Source organism: Arvicola amphibius, chromosome 7, assembly GCF_903992535.2.
Source record: "Arvicola amphibius chromosome 7, mArvAmp1.2, whole genome shotgun sequence".
Classification (NCBI taxonomy): Eukaryota; Metazoa; Chordata; class Mammalia; order Rodentia; family Cricetidae; genus Arvicola; species Arvicola amphibius.
This window is the reverse complement of record NC_052053.1, coordinates 68,387,025-68,409,247: the sequence shown is the minus strand read 5'-3', so window position 1 is coordinate 68,409,247 and position 22,223 is coordinate 68,387,025. Positions and strand designations below refer to the sequence as shown.

Sequence of the window (22,223 nt, the reverse complement as noted above, 5' to 3'; positions counted from 1 at the left end):
CCCTCCACTCTTCTGAGTGCTGGACTAAAGGTGTGCTCCATCACCTGGATCTGGTGCCTATTCTCACTAGATCCTTAATAACTTCAAAGAACAGTATGCAGTGCTGTGTACACCTCCAGGAGGGCTCTAGAAGTCACCACTAGACTTCTAGTGGTCACCCAGAGAAAAATTTGGGCTGTTCTAGAGGTGGATATTCTCATCTTCCAGAGGTCAAGACCATCACCAACTCCTATCTTTCCAAGAGTCAGATGCCATCTCAGTAAGGTCACCAGCTACTGGGTTCCCACACCTACAGGGAGCCCAGCTCTTGGATACCTCTGCTTTGACTCATCTCTTGCTGCAGTAGCCACCACTAGCCACCAGGTGGAACCAACAGCATATTCAGTATATCTTGGAAGCTGCTTGGATACACTCTAAGAGTATGACCTTGGCTACTGTCACCTCCATCCAAACCCATAATGGCCCCATTTTGTTCAGTCACAGATGTGCTATGTGATCTCAACCAGGGCCTCTTGAGCCCTTTAATTGTAATCCCCTGCAAGGGGTGATCCTTCCAGCCTACTGCTCTGTCCAGACACATAGCAGCTTGAGCTCGCCAGTGGCTTGGATAGCATCCTTTGGGGAGGGTCAAGAGGACAGTAGACTCCAGAAACAGACAGGATCTTGTCATCAGGAGTGTCTTACTGGAGGGATATCTTCCCCTGAAGGCTATCCTTGGAGCGAACCTTAGGGATCTGTGCCCAGGACCCACCATGAGGTCCCAGATGATCCTTGCCACTTGAAACCCACAAACAGGGTTCACACTTCATACCATCCAGCAAAGCAAACCACAAACATGAAAAGCAATTTTTATTGAATTTGGAGGGACAGTTTCTTATTATAATAGTAAAAATGCTGAAGTTGAATGTTGTAAAAAACGACATGGTGCAGCAATGGCCAGTGTCTGGCCAGGGGACAGCTGGAGAAGTAAAGCATCTAAGGACAGCGCTAAGGGACGAGCTCGTGTGAGGCAGATACTCTTCTGTCACCGTGATTAACCCCGTAAAATGCCTTTCAACAGCATGACACACAGCGACAGACTGAATTCTTGTTCCTCTGTCAACCTAGGTGAGCCCTGGCTATCCCATTGAGCCCTAGTGCTGAGGCTGCTCTGCCTCCTCCCACCCAAGGGAGAGCCGGCTAGCATACCACAGTGAGGTGCTTCTGGTGCCCTCCAGGTGGACTTTGGCCCTGGACCCTAAAGACAGGTGGCAGCTTGAGTGGCCAGGTCGATGGGGGCAGTGACAGGACCCACCCAGACCTATGAGCCCACATTGCACATGGTCGCAGAAGTCCTTAATATTTTCCTACATGAATCTAATTGTTCTGGGCACTGAGGCCACATCTGGCCTCCAATTGGATGAAATAAATTAAGAAAAACCCCAGGATAATTTTCCTCCTGACCTGGCTGGGAGGTAGGCTGCTGCCCACAGTAGAAACATTCTCCCCTGGTCCTGGAGGCTGGCAAGGTTCCTCCCCAGCACATCCGAGAAAACCATCAGTTACAGATGATCCATGCGGGGCTTCTGGACTCGGCAATGCAAAGGAGTGATAGCTGCCAGCCATTGCCCCAGGCCTCAGGCTGTGCCACTGGCTGAGTAGGAAAACTGGGGAAAGTGTGGCCTCCGCTCGCTGTCGACACACTCCATGCTGTCATCTGTGGGGCATAAGAGGTGGTTCAGACCCAGACTTGAAACAGCCCACCCACCCGCCACATAACGGAGGATATGAGGACACCCTCAGAGTGCTCATGCCCAGCTTAGTTGCTACCACCCTCCAAAGGGACTTTTTAAAAGTGTGTGTTTGGAGCTGGAGGGAAAGCCAAGTGGTTAGAGCACTGGCTGCTCTGAGAGAACCCAGGCTCAATTCCCAGCACCCACATGGCATCTCGTAACTCTAGTTCCAAAAACAGAGTTAATAAAAGCTTGGCACTGAGGCACCTTAGAGCAGGGTGGCCTCACCTTGATCAGGCGGTGTGATAGTGATCATCTGGGCTGTGAACTCCTCATCAAAATACCTGGTGTCAGTCTCAGAGGTGACCTGGGGCTTGAAAGGTGGGCTCAGCTGTGGAGGGACAGAAGATGACAGGTGTCAGCTGTTCCAAATTCCAACCCCATGTTCCAGCCCTCTCCATTCCAGGCAGTGTGACTTCCTGGAGTGAGCCACTAGCAAAGAGAACAGCTATAGATGAAACTGGGAAGGGCAGGCCCACAGAGGTAGAAGACAGCAACCGTGCACATCTCCCGGTGGCAGGAATAGTCCTGTCTTTTTTGTTTGTCATTTTTCTTGCAAGTTTTCTCATACATAAGGAAGGAGACAAAGCTGAGCTCACTTGCCTCACTGACAGCCCTGGGACAAGAAGCAATCCAGAAAATGATATGTATATAAGTAGCTAACGTCCCCTAGAGTCCCACAGGCAGGGATCCTCAAATGCTATCTCCCCAAAGTCTGGTGTAAGGGCAGTGCTACACGTCAACTCAAGGGACCTCTAGTGGGTACAGGCAGGAGAGGTGTGCCATCCACACCCCCATATGGTCAGAGGGCAGGGCTCCAGCTGCTGGTCCCATGTAGCCTAGAAAGAACATTTAAGGTAGGAGGCAGGCTGGATACACTAAAAGCAGGCTTGGTGACGGCACCCAACACATACATACACCTACCAAGCCTCATCAAGCTACTCAGGGCCAAGGCTGCTTAGGAGGCAAAGGGCACCCCACCTATGGATGAGTACAAGGGGTTCTGCTCTCTGCCAGTGACCTCCACTATGCCAAAAAAAAAAAAAAAAAAAAAAAAACAAACAAACAAAAAAAAAAAAACCAGGTACTGTCTAAAAGAAAGGAGTGGGGCTCTCTTTGGAGCTGGAGACACGTGGCACATGAGACCTTCAGGGAAAAGGCAGGAGGAGGCGATGCAGAAGTCCAATCAAGGGCCTGGATAGGCCTAACAACTGAGTGAGTGAGGCCTGCAGGGCAGCAGAGTGCCCCTATCCTGTGTGAGTATCCTGTGCACATCCCTGTGGTTCTGGGGGGCATGTGATTACCACAGAGCTGTGAGCCTGTCATGGGCATCTGAACCAGTGAAAACTGAAGAGTGTTTGTATGTGCATGCACACACACGTGATCCAGTGTGGCACAGTGGCCAGATGCACACCTTCTTCTCATATACATCCTGCCACACGATGTTGGCAAAGAAGCGATGCTGCATGATCTCCTTGGCATCCTCAGAGCCCCCGCCAAGCCTGTGGTGGGAGACAGGTCCAAGATCAGACACTGCATGCAAGGTGACAGGCTCGTGGGGATGGTCGCAGGGTGGAGCTTTCTGAGCAGCTGTGGGTATCCCCTAGCTGCCTGACCACCCCCTGGGTCTGCCCTGGCTGCATGTGACTGAGCCTGTGCAGAGCAGTATGGTGGGTACAGTGGGAAGCAGTACTGTCCAGAGGCTGAGCCTGAAGCACTGATAGCCCTTACCTCTGTGTGGGGTCCTTCTTGAGCAACCCAGAGAGCAGGGACTTGGCCTCAGGGCCAAGTGTACGTGGGAAGCGGATCTCCTCCATGAGGATAAGCTCGAACAGCTTCTCGTGGTCCTGGTTGTAGAAGGGCAGGCGGCCACACATCATCTCATACATGACCACGCCCAGCCCCCACCAATCCACCGCACGGCCATAGTCGTTGTCCTCCAGCACCTGGATGGGGGACTCTGTCACCATGTGTCTGGGATATGGGGGGGTGGGGGAACACACAAGAAGTGGCAGAGCACCTCAGGGGCCAGGTACTCAGGGGTTCCACAGAAGGTCTTCATAGTGGCACCATCCTTGATACCCTCCTTGCACAGCCCAAAGTCTGTTATCTTGATGTGCCCGTCCTTGTCCAGCATGAGGTTCTCCAGCTGTGTAGGAAGCCTCAGTTAGCGTGGCCAGGCCCCCAGTCCCCACTTCCCCCAGTCTGTGGACACACCTTAAGGTCCCGGTATACCACGTTCTTCTCGGAGTGCAGATAGTCCAAGGCCGACACAATTTCCGCACCATAGAAGCGGGCCCGGTCCTCAGAAAACACACGCTCACGAGACAGGTGGAAGAAGAGCTGTGGGGTGGAAAGTGCTGAGGAGGGACTGCATGAGGGGCCCCACACGTGACCCACAAGGCAGAGGGAAAGTTAGAGATTACCCCCAAAGAGAACCAGGGATCTAGAGATTCTAACTCAGCAGAAACAGGTCATCCCAAAGCAAGCAACCATGGGCTTGCTCACATGGCCAGGGGTGCTGCAGAGAGATTCCAAGGCTCTCAGAGGGACAAGTTTACCCACCAAGTGCCCAGCGCTGAAGCTGCCTACGGCCCTACCTCGCCCCCATTGGCATATTCCATGACAAAGCAGAGGCGGTCATGGGTCTGGAATGAGTACTTCAGGGCCTGCAATGAAGCACAGTGAGCTTTAGCACGGACAAAGCATTAACATCCTGGTATTACACTGTCACCCAGCCACCCCCAAGACATATCAGGGCACATTTCAGTGTCCTGAGACAAGATAACACTGTCTCAAGTGATATTCCACGCCGTCCTATCCTGCAATCAGCAAATCCTTCTGCCCCAGCCTCCTAAGAGCAAGGACCACAAGAGGAAAGCCACCATGTCAAATGGCATATTTTAAGATGAGAGACATGGGGTCAGAGATCAAGTACAGGGCAGATGGCTTAGAAGTTGACTATACCAAGTTCTGGGGTTACCAAAAGCCTCCAGGCAGAGGAGTCTGACACAACAGCGTTTCTAGACCTGGTGTGCTGAGCCACCCCAGCAGCCTTCCCATCATGGACTACAGGCGGCCCTGTTTAAAGGTATCAAGCCCAAAATGCTGACCCTGGAGCCAAACGAGCTGCTATACCTGACCTCCATTCACCAAACCCTGAGGAACCCTGGCCTCAGAAGAATCAGCTTAAAGATGGGTCCAAGTGGAGTAAGGGGACAAAGGTCAGAAGACCAAAGTCATGCCTCCTTCCCGCACATTACTGTTGTGAGCAGGCTTCCCGCCCCATGCCAGCACCTCACACCTATCCTTCCCTCAGTCCACCTAAAGCCCCTGAAGGCAGCACCATGTGACTGACCCACTCTATCCCACTTGACCCTACCTCAGACGGACCCAGACTGATGGCCACTACTTACTGTAAGGAAAGGATGCCTGGAGTTCTGCAGGACACGGTTCTCAGTCAGTGTGTGGGCAACCTCATCCTAGAGGGCAAAACCAAGTGAGCACTCATCTTCCCTGCATTCCTCTCACCCGCCCTCCAGCACTCCCCACCCCGCACCTTGGCAACGATGACCTCCTTCTTGAGAATCTTCATGGCATAGTAGCGGCCTGTGGCCTTCTCCTTCACCAGGATCACCTTCCCAAAGGTACCCTTGCCCAGTAGCTTTAGGTACTCAAACTCGTTCATGGTCTGTGGATAGTAGACAGTTAGGCAGGGCCCGTGCTCACCACAGCTAGCCTACGGGGAGAAATATCTATGCCACTGCCTTCAGCTTGACAGCATCTAGAGCAAACAAGACTCCACATTACCCCACAGCAAACTCAAGAGAGCTTGAGACAAGACAGGCCCATTCTCACATCTATTGGCCTGCAGTGAAAGTCCAGTAGTTTAGTCAGAGCACTGGGGCTTGGGACATGGTAGACATCTTCATTTTCATTATTTTTTAGTACTGTGGCTTCAAGCATGCCAGACAAGCATCCTGCCAACTGAGGTATATCTTCAACCCATATAAGGGGAGCCAGGGCACCCAGACCCAAACAGGGAGCCAGTCAGTCAGGGATACCAGGGCTTGTCAGATCCCTCCACAACTCTGGTAGCCCCAGTAGAAACAGAGCCTGGACTCACCACACGGTGCTTGGGCTTCGCCAGGGACACCTCCATGTCCTCAGCCCCTGAGTTGTCACTGGGAGAACCTGATCGGAAGTCCATCGTCTCTTCCTCCTGCCTCTTGAGTCCATCAGCCACAGTCTGGATGGCGGTGGTCCACTCTTCCCTGCAGCGGTCAAGTGAGGCCTCAGGCACCAGGCAGGGGCTCTGCCATGGCTTTCAGCCATTGCCTGGCTACCTGGTCCTGAAGCTACAGGCAACCACCCAGAACCTGGGTCTGCATACACTAAGGAGTATCAGAAAGCCTTAAGGTACTAGGGACAATGGCTTCTCCCATCATTTCGCCACCTACACCCTGCAAGTGGAAGCAGCCTAGTTCTCCAGAATGGGTTTAGCAGAGGCCTTTGGCTCTCAAACAGGCATGGCCCTGAGCAAGAAGCCTTCCCCACCCCTTCCCACTCACCGCTCCTCAGGCGTTTCCACATGGAAGGTGCGCTCAATGACTGTGGTCCACTGCAGGCAGCGGATGATGAAGGTGTTGGGCCTTGGCCGCTCTGTCTTCATCAGCTGGCATTCTAAAGGAGAGCTCAGGGAAGCATCTATTTGCTCCTCCATGAAACCCTTACAGTCCTGGCCAGACAGAACCTATCTCCCAGACCGCACCCATCCTATCGCAGGAAGGCGCACTCCATCCTCCCTTTTAAAAAAAAGTTATTTATTTTGAGGGCTGGAGAGATGGCTCATTGGTTTAGAGCACTAACTGCTCCTCCAGAGGACCCAAGTTCAATTACCAGCACCCACATGGCAGCTCACAACCATCTGTAACTCCAGTTCCTGGGATCTGACACCATCTTCTGGTCTCCACAAGCACCAGGCACACGCGTATATAAACACAAAACAAACACCCTTACACATAAAATATTTTTTTTAATTTTAATAAATTGTTTATTTTTGATATTGGATCTTTGTTGTATAGTCCTGGAACACTCCATGTAGACCGGAAGCCTCAAACTATGGCAAGCATCCTGCCTCTCCCTTCTAAGTGCTAAGTTTACAGGTTAAACTACCGTCCTGGCTTTTTTGTTTTCTGTGGTGGGGTCTTGTTATACAATTTTTTTTTTTTTTAAATATTTATTTATTTATTATGTATACAATATTCTGTCTGTGTGTATGCCTGCAGGCCAGAAGAGGGCACCAGACCCCATTACAGATGGCTGTGAGCCACCATGTGGTTGCTGGGAATTGAACTCAGGACCTCTGGAAGAGCAGGCAATGCTCTTAACCTCTGAGCCATCTCTCCAGCCCCTTGTTATACAATTTTGACTGGCCTGGTATTCACTTTGTAATCAAAGCTGGTCCTGAGCTTGAGGCAATCATGCCTTGGCCTCCTGAGTGCTAAGATTACAGCATGAGCCGTTACACCTAGCTCCAGCCCCTCTTCTAGTCCTAATCTTCCTAAAAGAACTGAGAGCTAAGTTCTGGCAGCTGGGATGCTTTGCTCCAAGGTGAGGCCCTATAAGAAGGTGTTAGGCTAGATCAGTTAGCCCTACACCGCAACTATTTCTAAAGTTCCTCTTTCCTTCAGCTTCTGACCCTTACCTCACGCTGGGCCTCAGGGATGGGGGAACATTGATGTCCCCAGAAGGGACAGGAGTACACAACCCACCCACCCTGTCTGGTACAGGAGTATCTTGCTGTTTCCTCAGTCACATATAGAGTCCCTGGAAAAATTACACACATATGCAGCACCTACACCAGAAGCATACACTGGAATATGGACACTCAGAACATGCACACCTGCTGCAAGCCTGGTGCACACACCTAGAAGCTGCACACTTATAAGGGTGGATCCTTGGGATATCCCAGGCCCTGAAAGTATGTGTGCAGTCTTCCAGGCAAGACTCTGTAAGGCAGGAGGGGCTGAGAGGCCTCCGACATTCCATCGTCTGGGTCCTGGAAATGTGAGGGGCCTCCAGGCTCCAATGAATGAGCAGGGGGCAGTCTGCCAAGCCAGAGGCCAAGAGGGGCTTGAGGCCCAGCCTTGGGGAAGGCCTGTGTCAACATGGAGTGGGGGATGGGGGTGGAAAATCACCCTAAGCCTTGCCCTCAGCACATCTGGGATAGCTTGTTAGGCAAGCAGATGAATACAAGAACCAAACTGGGGTCTCAACCCCTCCCACCAAAACCCACCTCCAAGAAAAATCCCTTGAACTGATGAACACAGTCCCACCCAGCTCTGTTCCCTGCTAGGTATACACTACCCACCTCCTGAGGCCCAAGCCCTGCCCATTGCTCGGCAGCCCCCTTGGCTGGTGCCCATACCTATGGGTCTGCTCCAGAGAGGCCCTTTTCCTACCTCTTGCAATAACTAAGCTGGGATTCCTTCCCCATCCATCTGCAGAGACAGCAAACTATGTTAAACCTCAAGGCTCTGGGGCAGATGTGGGGACTGGCCAAGTCAAGGAAGGTGGGCATCCCTAGGATCTGAGGCAGGTCAAACAGCTACCTGCAGAGCAGGAACATATCAAGAAGGTGCTGGGGCAGAATGCAGACCAAGCTACGGCAGACATACACTGCACTCCAGACTGGAGCCCAAGGATGACCCCAGAGTCTGCTGTTAGTAACCTCATGGCTCAGGCTTGCTGCTACTTATCACTATCAAACTCAACCACACCTACAAAACTAGCTGAGCCCTTGGCCAATCCCAGGCATAACACAATGTGGCACAGAGAACAAGGACATAGCTTCTTAAATTGCAAGCTCTCAAAGATAGTTTCACAATATCCTAACCTCATCACCTTCACCAGTCTTGGAGTAGGACTGACTCCCACTGGCACTCCAGCTAAGGGGACCACAAGACCCACAGGGAAAAGGACTTCTAATGGCCTTCCCAAGAATTACAGAAATAGTTCCTAAGATGTTATAGATTCATAGAACTAGGAGCCCCTCCTTCCACTGTATACCCAAGAGTTCCCAGTGACTGCCCTTTAGTGGCTGTTTAGTGCCCATTAGAGGGACCCTGATCAACCCACTCTCTGAATCAGGTCCGGTCACCATTATGGAACCTTCAGCTTTCCTAGCAAGGGTTCCCTGGGCCAGTCAGAGCTGGCCACTCACCAGTCCTAGAGGAGGCAACTCAGAGCCAGCACTGCCCAGCACCCTAGGACAAAACCTAGGGGGCTCTCCTGAGTTTTCTCAGTGGGCACAGAGAGCTTCAGCCTCCCTACTGGCCTGCCTGGCCACCTCACTCAACCCAAGACACTTACGTGCCACTGAGAAGTTGTTGAGGGGGGACTCGCGCTGCTCCACATCCTGAGGCCGTTCCTTGTAGCCAATAAAGGTGCCGTCATTCTTGAGGAGGAAGTAGCGTGGCCGCCAGGTTTTAATGTATTCCCCTGCAGGGGTTGGGGGAACATAAGGAGTTGCACATGAACACCACTGCAGTGGCCCAGACACCTGAGAGGCACACAGATTCAGGTGAAGGGTACAGTGTGAGGTGGGAAGGGATCTGGACCACTTCAGCCTTCCCTGAAGGCACTGCCACTAGGGCAAAGCTGCCAGTGCATGTTGTTGGGAGCATCTTCTAGGGCTCCACCTGTGTAGCAGACTCAAGAGGTGCCACGGCTGGAACAGGGGGCCTTGGGTCCTAGCTGAGACCTGTGCTGTACCCAGCTGAGTTCTGCCCTGGTCACCCAGGTACACAGAACATTGTTCCCTCCAGTTTTGCAACATCAGCCATAAGCAGGCACCACACTTAGGCATCAGAGCAGATGTCCTCTGTGATCTCCCAGCGACTGTCATTTTTCATACTGACACCCGGAAAAAATGTTTAATTTACATTTTGCCGAGCAAAGGAGTCTGAACAACAGGGAACTAACTAATTAGGCAACTTCTTCATCTGACGGGACACTAGGCTGAGGACAAGAGAGGCAGCCCACAGGGCTGGGGTCCCTGGGCTCTATCTGGGATAAAGTCTGTTTGCCCCACTGAGCCCTAAACAAGGGGACCTGGAGGGATGTGTTGTGAGCAACTGCCTGGACCAGGCTACCTACCACCAGGTGCTCCACGGCACAGACCAAGTCACAAGGTCAAACACCCTGGTCTCAGGCACCAGGCAGTGCACCTAATCCCCTTGCCAAGCCCCAGGGAGGCTGGCCAGCTTTCCTTCTCTATCCTCTTACAGTGTGTACCAAATCTAGGTTTCAGGTGAGATACAGTCTACCCAGTCTGGTACACCAGCACGGCCCCCTCTAGGCTCTCAGGACCTGCCAGGGTGCAAGTAGCTGGGGCTCTGGGCAGCATATTGCAGGGCTCCACACATGATCCACCTCCCCCATCTCCACCATCTAGCCCCTTCCAATTGACACGACACCCTGGGAGGCATTTCTAAACACCAGCCTTACTCTGCATGATGCTACAGTATGACCCTAATCGGGATGAGAGGAAACCTAAGAGATGGAGGAAGGCTCTTGGTGAGAGCAGTGAATAAATAAAGCCACAACCAGGCCAAGACCCCCACTCCAGGGGCTGGCAGTTATCAGAGCGAGGGATCCTGTGCCCTCGTCACTGCAGGTCTCCTAAGCCGGCCATCAGCACTGACAAAGACCCCAGCACCACAATGGAAAGAGCAAGCATGAGCTACTCCTGACTGTGGCAGGTGCCCAGACTTGGCTGGTGCTCCTCCAGGGCATAGACAAGATTGTTCTGTTTCTCTTCAAGGGTCTACAGTTTACATGCAACCACTAGGACACCTGTGAGCCCTTTCTGCCTCCCATCTTTAGCTCCCAGAAGCCCAGCTACCTCCCACAGCCACTGGGGGCCTTAAAGCAATGGTCAAAGTCAACCCTCCCTCACTCAGGAGGAAGCTCTAAGGCCTCAGCAACTTGCCTACATAACAGGAAGAGAACAGGGATCTCACCCAGTCTGCAAAGTCCCCTGAGCCCCTACAGGCACCAGCCCTGCTGCTGACCAGGTGGGACACACCTGCAAGTATTCACATGCCCAAGAGTCCCACGACAGCTCTTCCCCTCAGCGCGCGCGCGCACACACACACACACACACACGCACACACACACAAACACACACGGCCTAGAAGATGCAGTGGGGTAGGCAAGGGCTTTGGTAACATAGCAGAGCCACTGGGGGGTGAGCAGCCCACCCCATCCCGCTCCTTCCTAGGCCACCCACTGTGCGTGCCCACCCGCCAGCACCAGTCTGGAGCTGTCGGCCCCTGATGGAGTGCCTCCCATCTCACCAGCTGCTGCTCCCCGGGACACTAACTGAGGATGGAAGCTGATGAGCAACGCACCCGTGCCCCCGAAATCCATCTTGATTTACCAACTGCTGCCCACCCCCCTGCGCCCAGTACAGGCTCCCAGTGCAGGCCCCACATGAAGACCACCACCCTGACCTCTTATTAGCCTAAATGACCAGCCCCAGGCCAGGCAGATTTTGGAATGTGAACCTGGAGGTACAGGCAGAGGCACTCACCAGGCAGAGGAGAAGGCAGGTATCCAGAAAGGCCTAGGTGCCCTTCCCCTCCCTGGTTTCACAGAGGCCACATGACCAAGGAGAAATGTAAAGTGAGGTGATCTCGTCACATCTTTCCCTGTGACGGCCTCCTTCCAGAAGAAAGGGGGCCACAGCTCTGGCACACAGATCTCTTTCTTCATCTCCTGCCTCAAGGTCTAGCCAGGTGGTCAGTGGGGTACCAGTTGAGCCAGCTGCAGCTGGGATGTGGCCTGCATGCTAACAAGTTCAGTGCAGACAGACCCCCAGGCCCCACCCCTCTGCAGAACTCTATCAACATATGATAAACAATACAAGAGATGGCTTCCCTGGTCCCTCATGGCCTCATGGTATCTAGGAATACCATGGGGTTTCTTTTGGCGACATGAACTTTGGCAGGCCTTCCCCCAGCTCATACTCCAGTGAGAAGGGACTGGTACTGAGCCCTTCTGGTCGCTGCAGAAGTGCTAGGTTCTGGCCCAACCGGGATCTTCTTGGCTGCCTTACTCCATCTGGATGCTTGCTACCCTGACCAGGCAAGGCGAGTCCAGCTGGGGACACACAGCACCAGCTGGAACGCTCCACCTGTCACACAGCCTCTGGGAATGCAGGTACACATGGCCCACTAGAGGTGCCGCGCTACAACTGGAGTTTCCTTATCAGGCCTGTGTTCACACAGACATGGGCAGATGATAAATGACCAGGTGCCGCCTCCACGGTGTGGTCCCAATGGCCCTTGAGGCCATATGCCTAACAACATCTTCTCAGTGAGCAACAAAAACAGCAAACAGCGGACATGGGGGCTAAGCCCACGCGTCACGGTAGACCCAGCTCCCCACTAAGCACATGTTCACATCCACCCGCATACCTCTATGTAGAGGTGACAGCTAGTACCCACCTCACCCAAAGGCCTACCCTACCTTCTTGCAACAAGGCCAGTAGCACCTAGGAAGAGGCAAGGGCTTCCTCAGACCCACCCACCTTTCCAAGACCAGATCCTGTCCAATCCTGGAGGAAAAGGATACCTAGAGATGCCACTCACTGATGTCCACATGGCCTAGCACCTGTGAGGGTTACCCTCCAAATCCCTCCATCAGGGCCTCCTGGACCTAAATCATCCAGAAAGAAACAGGGAAGCTGGGCAAGGTAGTGTACACCTTTAATCTTAGCACTCAGGAGGCTGAGGCAGGTGGATCTCTTACAGTTCAAGGCCAACCTAGTCTACATAGTGAAGTAACAAGCCAGCCAAGACTATAGAGATCCTGTCTTAAAAATAAAAGAAGCGGGATGGTGGAGGCGCACCCCTTTAATCCCAGCAGTCAGGAGGCAGAGGTTGGCAGATCTCTATAAATTCAAGGTCAGCCTAGTCTACAGATGGAGTTATAGGACAGATTCCAAAGCTACACAGAAAAACCCGAGAGAGAAAAAGAGAGAGAGAGAGAGAGAGAGAGAGAGAGAGAGAGAGAGAGAGAGAGAGAGAGAGAGAAAAGAGAAGAGAAGAGAAAGGAGGAAGAGTGAGAGAGAGAGAAAAGAGAAGAGAAAGGAGGAAGAGTGAAGTGGATGCTGATGTTGGGTCCTAACACAGTACCTCCACAAGAGGCTTCCCCTGCTTGGCCCCCGACAGCAGAGCACTCTAACAGGGCAACATGAGAACCAAGGCCATGACCTATACTTCCAGACACATCCTAGGGGACACCAACGTCCCAGGCACAACTAGAGTCCTCTGATACTGGCCTGGTCCCTAATCACTGTGAGCATTTTCTCCAAGTCCCTGGTTCTTGGGGAAACTGCTGGATATGCTGGGTAAACACTTTGCTGCAGTGGCAGTGGCAGGCGGCAGCTGGCAAGGCGCCAGGCAGCACCGAGCTGTTTCTCCACAGCAAAGTGAGCCTCAGCAGGCCTGGGGAGCAGGCGCCAGCTGACAGCAGCGACCAAACGTCCCCCACTGCCAGCACATCCATCCCACCGACAGCTGCCGGGTGCCCATTTACCTTCTCCAGCACATTGAGCAAGCGGTCTGCTAATAGCAGCCCACTGGGGCCGCTAGCCCAGCTCTTGCTGCCTTCTGGGCAGTGGGTGGTCAGCAGCTGGCAAGGTCATCACTAACAGCCTCCCAGGCCTCTCTGAAGGTCCTGGGTTCCATGTCTCTGGACCCCTCAACAGACTCAATGACCAAGAGCTGGGCAAAGGCAGGGGTGGAAGGGTGAAACTCCAGGTCTGGTGTCACCAGGTACACCACGGGCCCTGCCTTTCTGAGAGGAGTGCTCATGTTGGTCTCACAGAGTGGGGCACCAGTGGCCAGTCTGGGCCTGAGGAAGGCTGGCCCTCCACTGAGCCCCATAGCCCACAACACTAAAATCTCTAGTAGGAGGTAGGGCTCACTGTGCCCACTAGCTCTCTGGAGAAGCTGAGGAAACAAAGGGGCTCTTGAGGTCACACAGCAAGGCCGAAAATAAGCAGAGCTGTGGGTCTGCAGGACACAAACTGCTATAGGCAGCCTCCACTGAGAATGGCCAAGATACAGCAACCACCAACCACAACGCCTCACAAACGTAGTGACAGACTCCATGCGCCTGCGTGCTGCTCCAGGGTCTACTTCACATGGTGGTGCCTAGGTCTCCAGCCTCCTAGAACCCACTGGGTCTATGGTACCTCCCCACAACTGCCACCTCCGACCCCCTCCCTGAGTCACAGGGAGTATTTGGTGCACATGCCTACCTCCTCCACAGCACTGCCCCCACCCTCCCTGGACCAGAACAGGCCAGTCTAGTGTTTCACCCTGCCATACATCCAACACATGCCGAGCCTCTTGGACCACTCAGACGTCCCATTCAGCTTAGTCCCACAGTTTTTGTGCAAGCCACGGAGCCTCTGTCCTGTTGCCTGGTGTTTAGAGCTCTATGCCAGTCCAACACCACAGCTGCCATCCTACTTCCCCGGACACAGGACACAGCTGAGAGACCCCACACTGTTCCTATGCTGAGTCCAAAAGCTGTGCCCTCCTGGTACCCATCTTCCTCCCTCTCTACCTCATCTGTGGCACAGCCCAGGAAGCCCAGACAGTTCTTTAAGATGGCTTAGCAGGTAAGAGCACTTGTCCTCAAGCCTGATGACCCAAGCTGATCCCTCGGATCCACATCACAAGGTATCCTCAGAACATATGTATTGTAGCACATGTGAGTGCTCCTCCCCTGTGCATATGTGTGTATGTGCACGCACACATACTTAAAAAGGGGGGGGGGCGTTCAGACAGAGCAGAAAGGCTGTGCTAGGAAACAGAGCCAGCTCCAGCCTTGCCTCCACCACAGATAACAGAGATTACATGGACCAGCCAGACCCTAGCCAAGGGCAGGAAGCCTTCTCTAAAACAGTGTCTTAGGGACCACTACCTCCTAAGTCCTATGCCAAGAGCCCAAAAGAGTGAGGTGGGGAGCTCATGTGAGTTCAGACCAATCTATGCTGCAAAGACCCTATCTCCAAAAACAACTACTGAAGGAATGGGGGGGGGGGAGGGGGAGAAGCAAGACATCCAGAGGCGAAGGACAGGTCCCTGGGCATCAGAAGTGAGGCTTGCAACTCTCTGCAGACAGGTCACTGGCACTGAGGGGCTACTGGTTGCTCCTCCATCCACCTGCCTGGGTTGGGCCTAGGTCTTGGCTGGGAAGGCTCTTCTGGGGAAGTGCTGGGTATGGGTGAAACACCAGCCGTAGTGGGGTGGCTAGGACAGTCTCAACTACTGTTACAGGAGGGCCTAAGGGTTGGTGCTGGCTCTGAGCCTGGCCCGGGTGTGACTGGGCAGAGAGGATTGCCAGCCAAGAACAGGACAGTTCTCCCCACTACCCACGGCACTTCTAGGAACCAGCCTGATGCAACCACTCAAGCTGCTCCTAGCAGTGGCAGGAGTTCATGGCTCTGCCCATCCATGTAGCACCTCCTCTCCTAGGGCTCAGTGTTCCTCTGTACAGGACACTCTGCCACCCTGCAGAACTGGCAGGGCCAAAAGGCTGTCCCAGGCCCAGCAGCTCAGTGGAGTCCCATACCCACACACATCTCCCCACCTCCTTGGGACCTCCACATGGTCAGCCCCACAGGAACAATTCCAACTAGAGGACAGTGATCAGGAAACAGAGAGGAGTGCTGCCCACTCCGGAATCACCAGGCTGGGCCAGCAGTGACCCCTCACACCCCAGTGGAAGGCAGCCCAGCTTCCTCTTTTGTTGTTTGGTTTTTAAGGGAGAACTCAACATGCTCACAAAACAGGAAACTCAGCCCAGCACCAGCCAAGACTCAGCCACAGCCACACACTACAGAGGAGTGTCCCTTCAGGGGTGGGCCCAGGGCATTCAATTGCCACCTCTGTCCAGTTCTCTAGCGGGTGCCACATGCTTACCTCTCTCAGGCTAAGCCCCCCCCCCCCAACATACACAGCACAACTCCTGTCCCTAAATGCTGACCTGCCCACTGGGCTCGGGACCACTGGCTCTCCCCAGAAATCAGGAGCTCAAAACTCACTGATCTAGACCCAAAGCCAGAGAGCCCTATACCATATGCCAGCTTCTCTCCACCCCTATCTGAACCTCCTCTACCTGACAGGCACTGACCCAGTGAGAACAGCTAAATTGTCCCTACACCGGTGGGCCCCTCAACTAGCAGTTTGCTGAGTGGGTGAGCCCATAAGCAGCCGGTATATGCTACCTACTCCCAACAGTCCCTCCATCTACTGTGTCAGTGTCCTCTCCTGACCCACCTGCTCCAGCCACCTGCTGTGGGCTGGGGGACACAACAATGACTAACATGACCAAGTAGATGGCTACAGGGCAGTTTCTGTGCACACAGCCCAGCAGGTATCAGGGATTTGGGGGAACAGCCCAAAAGGGTAACATAGATAAGTCTGTGGCCTCAGTACAGAGCTCATTTGCAAGCTGAGGACTGAAATCAGAGGTCACAAAAGTTCAGCCACCTGCAATTTAACCCCAAGTTGGCTATCAAAACACTGTCAGAGTTCACTGACCCCCAAATCTCTGCAACTGGGGACGTATGACCAGTACTGAGCCATGGCATGTCCACTCTCCTGGGTGATGCTGCCGCCCTCACTGCCCATCCACCTGCTCATCAGACCAGTGACCTTGCTTCCCGCTCATCTTTAGTTCAAGCCCACTGCCTTCCATAGGTCTATGGGCCCCTTGCTGGACGCCCAGAGGCTTTCAGGTCCAGCTGCAGATCAATAAATAGTTAGAATGACTGCTCTGGTACTAAGCACTTGGCTGGGCACCCTCTGGTCCAGTACATAAATAGAACTCCCAGGAAATACTTTGGGAACTCTTCTTGAGGGGTGAACTCCCACGGAGTAGGAGAAACCTGGACCTGGTATCTCTGTAGATATGGAATGAGGGGGAGGAACATCCTCTCTATATGCCCAAAGCCCTGAAAGCATGGCCAGCTCATGGGGAGCTTGGGAGTTCAGCTGACCAATGTATGTTCTCCAAGTCCCTTGCTGGACATGGGAGACCTAACAGATGGGTTCCATTACCAGTCAGAAGTACTCTAACCTACAGAGCCAACAAAGTAGAAGATATGGGGGGGGGGGGTAACAAGGTGTGCAAGGGATCATTGGAAACTGAGGGACAATTGTAGTAGCCTTTCTTCCCTGCCTACCCCAGTCAGGTCAGAGTGGCTTCAGGTTAGTGGTTGACCTAACATGTTCTGGCTTCAACTCGAGACAGGGAGAGGGCTAGAATCCCAAACCAATGATGCAGGCATGGGTTGGAGCCCATAACATATACAGCTAGGGGTGTTCAGAAGGGAGAAATAACGATCACCAAGACAGGCTTTTCCCAGCAAGCAGCAGTAGGCCAAGCAGTGGGACGTGGCTGGGCCAGAGCAGGACACAGTAGGAGGACCCAGAGCAGGAATGACAATATGGATGTCATCATCCCCATCAGAGCCCATACCACCTGGGCTGGAGCTAGGAGGATAAGGGACCACGAGAATGGCCTTGTCTCTCCTGGCCTGAGGCTGGTCACCAGGCAGCTGTCCCCAGAGGCTGCTGAGGGTGGGAAGCTCCTACCCCAGACAGGTGTTCCCTGTCCATTCCACAGGGTAGGTGTCCTGTCTAGTTGAGCCATCCTACAGATAATAGTCTCCTCCCCACCCACCCACCACCATTTTCATACCGTAAATGTGGAAATCAAGGCCTAAGGAACTCAATGACCTTCTCCTGGAGACACAATGACACAGCTGTCCAATCAGGTTCAAACACAGCCTCTGGATACCCACAGAGCCTGATATCCTGTCCCACCTGGCCCCTTCAGAAGGCTCAGCCATAGGGAGCAATACGACACCCCCTAGGCCTCAGAAGGGTTCCTGCCTGGAGAATGTACCAGTAACTTGAGGCCCGGCAAGACTGGCCCTAACTCTAACAGCCATACAAATCCATCTGTCCATGAAATAAGCTGTGTATGGCCAGGGTATAGGAGAAACAGGAGCCAAAGGGGATGAGCCCCACTTCCAAAGAAGACTGACAGGTGGGGCAGACACAGCATGAGCCAGGGAGCTGAGCTCAGGAGGTAGGACTCCCAGGGGCCAGGGAAGGAGGCCCTGGGGAGACAGGAAGGCAGGTGAGGGCAGGACAGACTGGAGCCAGATGAGCACAGGTCACAGCCCTTGCAGAGCCCAGCACAGATTCTTCCCAGTAACTGCCATAATGAGACCTCTCAACAGCTGACCACATCTTCCATGGCTGCTTGAGTCCTCCCGAGTCCCCTTGAGTCTCCATCCAGAAAGCCTCCCCCACCTCTTAGCGCCTGTGGCTCTCAGGCCTGTTCTGCTAGAGCTCTGTATATTCCGCATCTCATGTCCTAACACCAACTTCTGTCCCCACTCCCCGTCTTCTGTGTCTGGGTCCTCCTCCGGCCACCAAGATCACAATTCCCTCTGCTAGAGAGCCAGAAGGAGGAATGGGAGGGGTGGCTCGCATTGGCAAGGAACACAAGAACTTCCGGTGGGAGCAGGTCTGCAGGAAGAGGAAGTCAGGAGGGGCTGAGATGCCTGCCCTGGAGAAAGAGCAAGTGACTGTCCTGGGGAACCGGCTTTGAAACTCACTGCTGGCAGGAAGGGGCTGGTGGGTAAGCTGGACCGTGAAGGGCCCTGGCCTAGGAAGAGCCAGTCAGCCCTTCAGTTCTGATGCCAGCATACCCCTGCTGGGCCCCTGCTGACGAGGAGCCCCCTGACTTCAGGAATCCAGGACTGAGGTGGGCAAAGGGCCAAGCGGAGCAACCCTGCCCTGCCTGCCCTCAGGAGCCCTTGGGCAGTGCCCAGGCTACCAGCCTGCCAGCCCTGTAACAGCAGCCATATCCTTGCTGCCTTCCAGGAAAGCCAGGAATGAGGTTGAAGCAGTCGGCCCCACCCCCAAGCCGCTCAAAGCAAGCCCTGCACAGGGCCTCAGCCTCTGGCCAAGAGGCCCCAGGAGGAGGCCATGACCTCCATACTATGGGAAAAGCTGGGCCTGCACACTCCTGAGGCAGACCTAGAGCCCCATGGCAGGGAGGTGCTACTCTTGAGCAGGCCTGGACACAGCAAGTACTCTTGGATATGGCCACAAAGTTGCCAGTTAGGGCAGTATAGCTCCTCCCCCAAGTTCTACACCCAAAAGCTGGGCAGACCCAGGCCCAGCCTTGCTCCTGCAGTGCAGGGACTGACCTCGTTTGTGTAGCCAGCCCTCCTTCACAATGGCTACGTCGTTCATGGTATCCGTGGCCCCCACAGATCGGGGTAACCCAGGGGTGCTCAGAGCGTCTTCTCAGCAGGCTGAGTCCAGCTGGCCTGGCCACAGCGTCTAGAAGAAGCCAAGAAAGCACATGAGGCAGGGTCCAGCTAGGGGTCGGCTTTAGTGAGTTCCAGAGGACCCCACCCAATTACCCACGACCCCTCATGGGGCCTACCCCCCTCTGGCCCTGGTTCCCTCTTCACCTTTACTCTGCCAGTCTCCTGATTTATCTCAAAACACTGCTGTGTGAGACCCACCTCCATAGACGCCGCACCCAAAGCCAGGCATGACAGTCTAGGACGCAGGGCTGAGGCCGACCTCTACCTTCCAGGCCTCTGCTGAAACCACTGTATCCCCAGAAAGCCTCTACTGACAGACAGCTTGCGGGATCTGCTACCCAGCAAACAGTCCACCTCCTCCAGGCAGCCAGCCCTGACTGCTTCTGTTTTGCCCCACACTAGTGAGGGGTGCTTGTTTGCTGTCCTTGTCCTGCATTCTCACCACGCCTATAGTGGAAGACGCCTAACACAGAACTGGGTTCCTACCTGCTCGGATTAGGAACACAGGAATGTAAACAATGAAAAGGCTCCAGGCATAGCAGGCAATGCAGTCTTTCCTTCAGGGCAACACGCAAAACCTGCTCCAGTAAAACCCCAGACTCTCTCAAAAACAGCCCCCTGCTCCTCTGAAGCCGCCTCACTCATCGGGCTAAGGTGTACCAGGCATCTGTGGTTTTGCCTAGCCTTCACTCTAACCAGGGACAAAGAGACGTCTAGACAGCGTGCAGTTAAGGAGCATCCAGGGCAGAGTAGTTACAGCCACAGTTACAGCATTCAGCCCACACATGGGGCAGGCAACATACAAGGCCTATGGTCCCGCAGTGGCCCACCAGCTAGCCTGTGTCAAAGCACACTTGGCCAGCTCATCTTGCAAAGTTCCTGCACCACTGCTTCTAGGCTGGAGAATCTCCTGGGTATCTCTCAAGCCCCAGTTCTTACATGGCCAAGTCTGCACACTCTGGGAAGTGCATTCGGCACTCCTTTACCAGAGAACCGGTGCTGTCCCTCCACCGGGATTCTGTGGACAGGCCCAGGAAAGACCAGGTCAATGTGGAAGAGATGCCAGCCTGGGTCTACTACTGCAGACCCAGACAACGCCCTAAGGACCTCTTTAGCGTAGAAGGCACAATCTAGCACGTAGAGTCACTGTTACTTTGCCTTGACTGAAGCTAAATGTGACAAAAGGAAGGCCTCACTGCCATGTGTCAATGCCAAATACCTGACCCAAGAAGGAAAGCACCCACCCTTCCCTCAGCAAGCAGGCAGCAATGGAAAGCCAGGATGAAAATGATGGCCAAAAAGGAACCCCAGGTGATGGCTGTCACTGTGGGTGTGGCCTGGAGGCAGAGGGTTGAACTGCAAGACCTCTCTCTGGATGTCCCCCACCCCCACCCAGACCCAAGGTCTGCTGATGACAGTCAGCTGTCCAGCGCCCTGTAAAAATAAATTTATATACATGGAGTGAAGAGACGCGGCAGTGTTAACCAGTGTTCACATGAAGCAGCCCTGAGCATGGGACCTTCTTCCCTCCGTGCCCCTGGAGGGCCTTGCTCTAAGGGCATATGGTTGCTATTGTTAAATCTTAAGAGTTCAGCCCCTCTGGGACACTGGGCCCACACACACAGCTGGGGCCCCACCAAGGCGATTCGCCCTTCACTTGAGTGGTGGCTCTAAGCAGTCAAGGCTAGCCACTGGAGCAAGACCAGGGGCCAGAGGAAGGAGAGTCTGGCCACGGAGCAGAGCCACCACCACCTAACTCAAAAATCAGTCCTCTTTAGACAAATCCATCAGCTCAACCAGTATCCCGAATCCCAGATACTGTGATCCCTGCCCACGCGTCCTCCAGGCCCCAGCACCTCCAGAAACCACCTAGTCCAGGAAGCAGTTTCCGGGCCCAGGAGGGCTAGCAGTCCTTTGTGGGCTAGCCTGGGCACAGTGCCTACCGCGCGCCCGGGCACAGTGCCACCGCGCACAACTTTCTGTCCGTGGGAAATGAGTTCTCCTTCCCAGGGCCCTCCCACCACACGCAGGCCGCGGGGCGAGCCTTTCTCCTACCCTCGCTGGCCGAGTGCCCAGACAGCCCCAGGCCCCGGGGCGCACCGGCCCCCACTGCGCACGCTAACAGCGCCCCTCTCCCGCGGCCTGGCCCCGCGGGGCGGCCACCCAAGGTCACGCGGCGGCCGCCCGCACCCTCGCCGGCGTGGGCCTCCTGCGCGATCAGCCCGGCCCCGCGCGCTCCCCGCCCAGGCCTCCGTTCGGCCACTTCCTCCTCTGCTCGGAGGCGCGGCGCGGCCAGGAACAAAGCGGGGTGGCCGCGGCCCGGAACAGGGCGCGGCGCGGGCACTCACCGGGCCGCCGCGTGCGGGCGACGGGGCCTAGCCGGGCCGCGGCCTCGGGCGCCCGCCGCTCCGCATCCCGCGGGCGGGCGCTGGGCGGGGCCGGCTGGAGGCAGCGGCGGCCGAGCGCGCGCTGCTGGCCGGGTCTAGGCCGCCGCGGTGCCGGCCGCCGGGCGCTGCTCGGTCCGCTCCGCCTGTCCCGGACTCGCGTGCGCTACCGCGCTGGGCCGGCCGCCCGCCGCCTCGGTGCTGCCGCCGCCGCCGCCAGCCGCCGGCCCGCCTTCTCCCCGCCCCGCGCCCGCGCCGCCCGCCCACATCCGCCTCCGCCGCCCCGGGCGCCCCCGGCGCGGCCCGCGGCCAGGGCGAGGCACCCCGTGAGCGCGAGCGCGGCCCCGCGGGCGCCGCCCTCGGGTGGCCCCAAGCCAGGGCCACGCGGGTAACGGAGCCCCGCCGCAGATCCAGAGCTCCAGCTCTGGCCTAGGTTCCCCGTTCTTGAACGACCTGGCACTTATCGGCCTAGCTCTCCAGACCCCACGGAGGCCGGCGTGGGGAGTGGATCAGTTTGACTTTCTCAAGAGGCCCAACTGTCCCCATCTTGGGAACCGGGAGAGGCCGGCCACCGGTGTCCTAAAGTGGGGAGTGGATCAGTTTGACTTCCTCAAGAGGCCCAACTGT

At 55.1% G+C, this 22,223-nt stretch overlaps 1 protein-coding gene across 2 annotated transcripts; it reads right to left on the bottom strand.

The window, feature by feature from the left end:
- Positions 1 to 832: 832 nt before the first annotated feature.
- Positions 833 to 21,648, bottom strand: Akt1 (AKT serine/threonine kinase 1). Of its 2 annotated transcripts, none has more exons than XM_038336299.1 (14): positions 21,561 to 21,648; positions 19,087 to 19,222; positions 9,147 to 9,275; positions 6,344 to 6,455; positions 5,899 to 6,046; positions 5,332 to 5,463; positions 5,189 to 5,254; positions 4,373 to 4,441; positions 3,990 to 4,115; positions 3,793 to 3,921; positions 3,504 to 3,718; positions 3,187 to 3,274; positions 2,001 to 2,103; positions 833 to 1,696 (listed from the first exon to the last, which is right to left on the bottom strand). In XM_038336299.1, the coding sequence occupies exons 2-14, from the start codon at positions 19,130 to 19,132 to the stop codon at positions 1,617 to 1,619; spliced, it is 1,443 nt and encodes a 480-aa protein (XP_038192227.1). In that variant the 5' UTR covers positions 19,133 to 19,222; positions 21,561 to 21,648; the 3' UTR covers positions 833 to 1,616. The 2 variants fall into 2 exon arrangements, with proteins under 2 accessions (XP_038192227.1, XP_038192229.1); XM_038336301.1 differs by having other exon boundaries at positions 4,008 to 4,115.
- Positions 21,649 to 22,223: the final 575 nt, after the last annotated feature.

Bases quoted from the DNA above. Each gene is read 5' to 3' on its own strand.
- Akt1 (XM_038336299.1), bottom strand. From the start codon at position 19,132: ATGAACGACGTAGCCATTGTGAAGGAGGGCTGGCTACACAAACGAG. The intron at 5,255-5,331 runs GTGCGGGGTGGG...TTTGCCCTCTAG, and splicing joins AGGAGGTCATCGTTGCCAAG to GATGAGGTTGCCCACACACT. The intron at 3,275-3,503 runs GTAAGGGCTATC...CTCCCACCACAG, and splicing joins AAGAAGGACCCCACACAGAG to GCTTGGCGGGGGCTCTGAGG.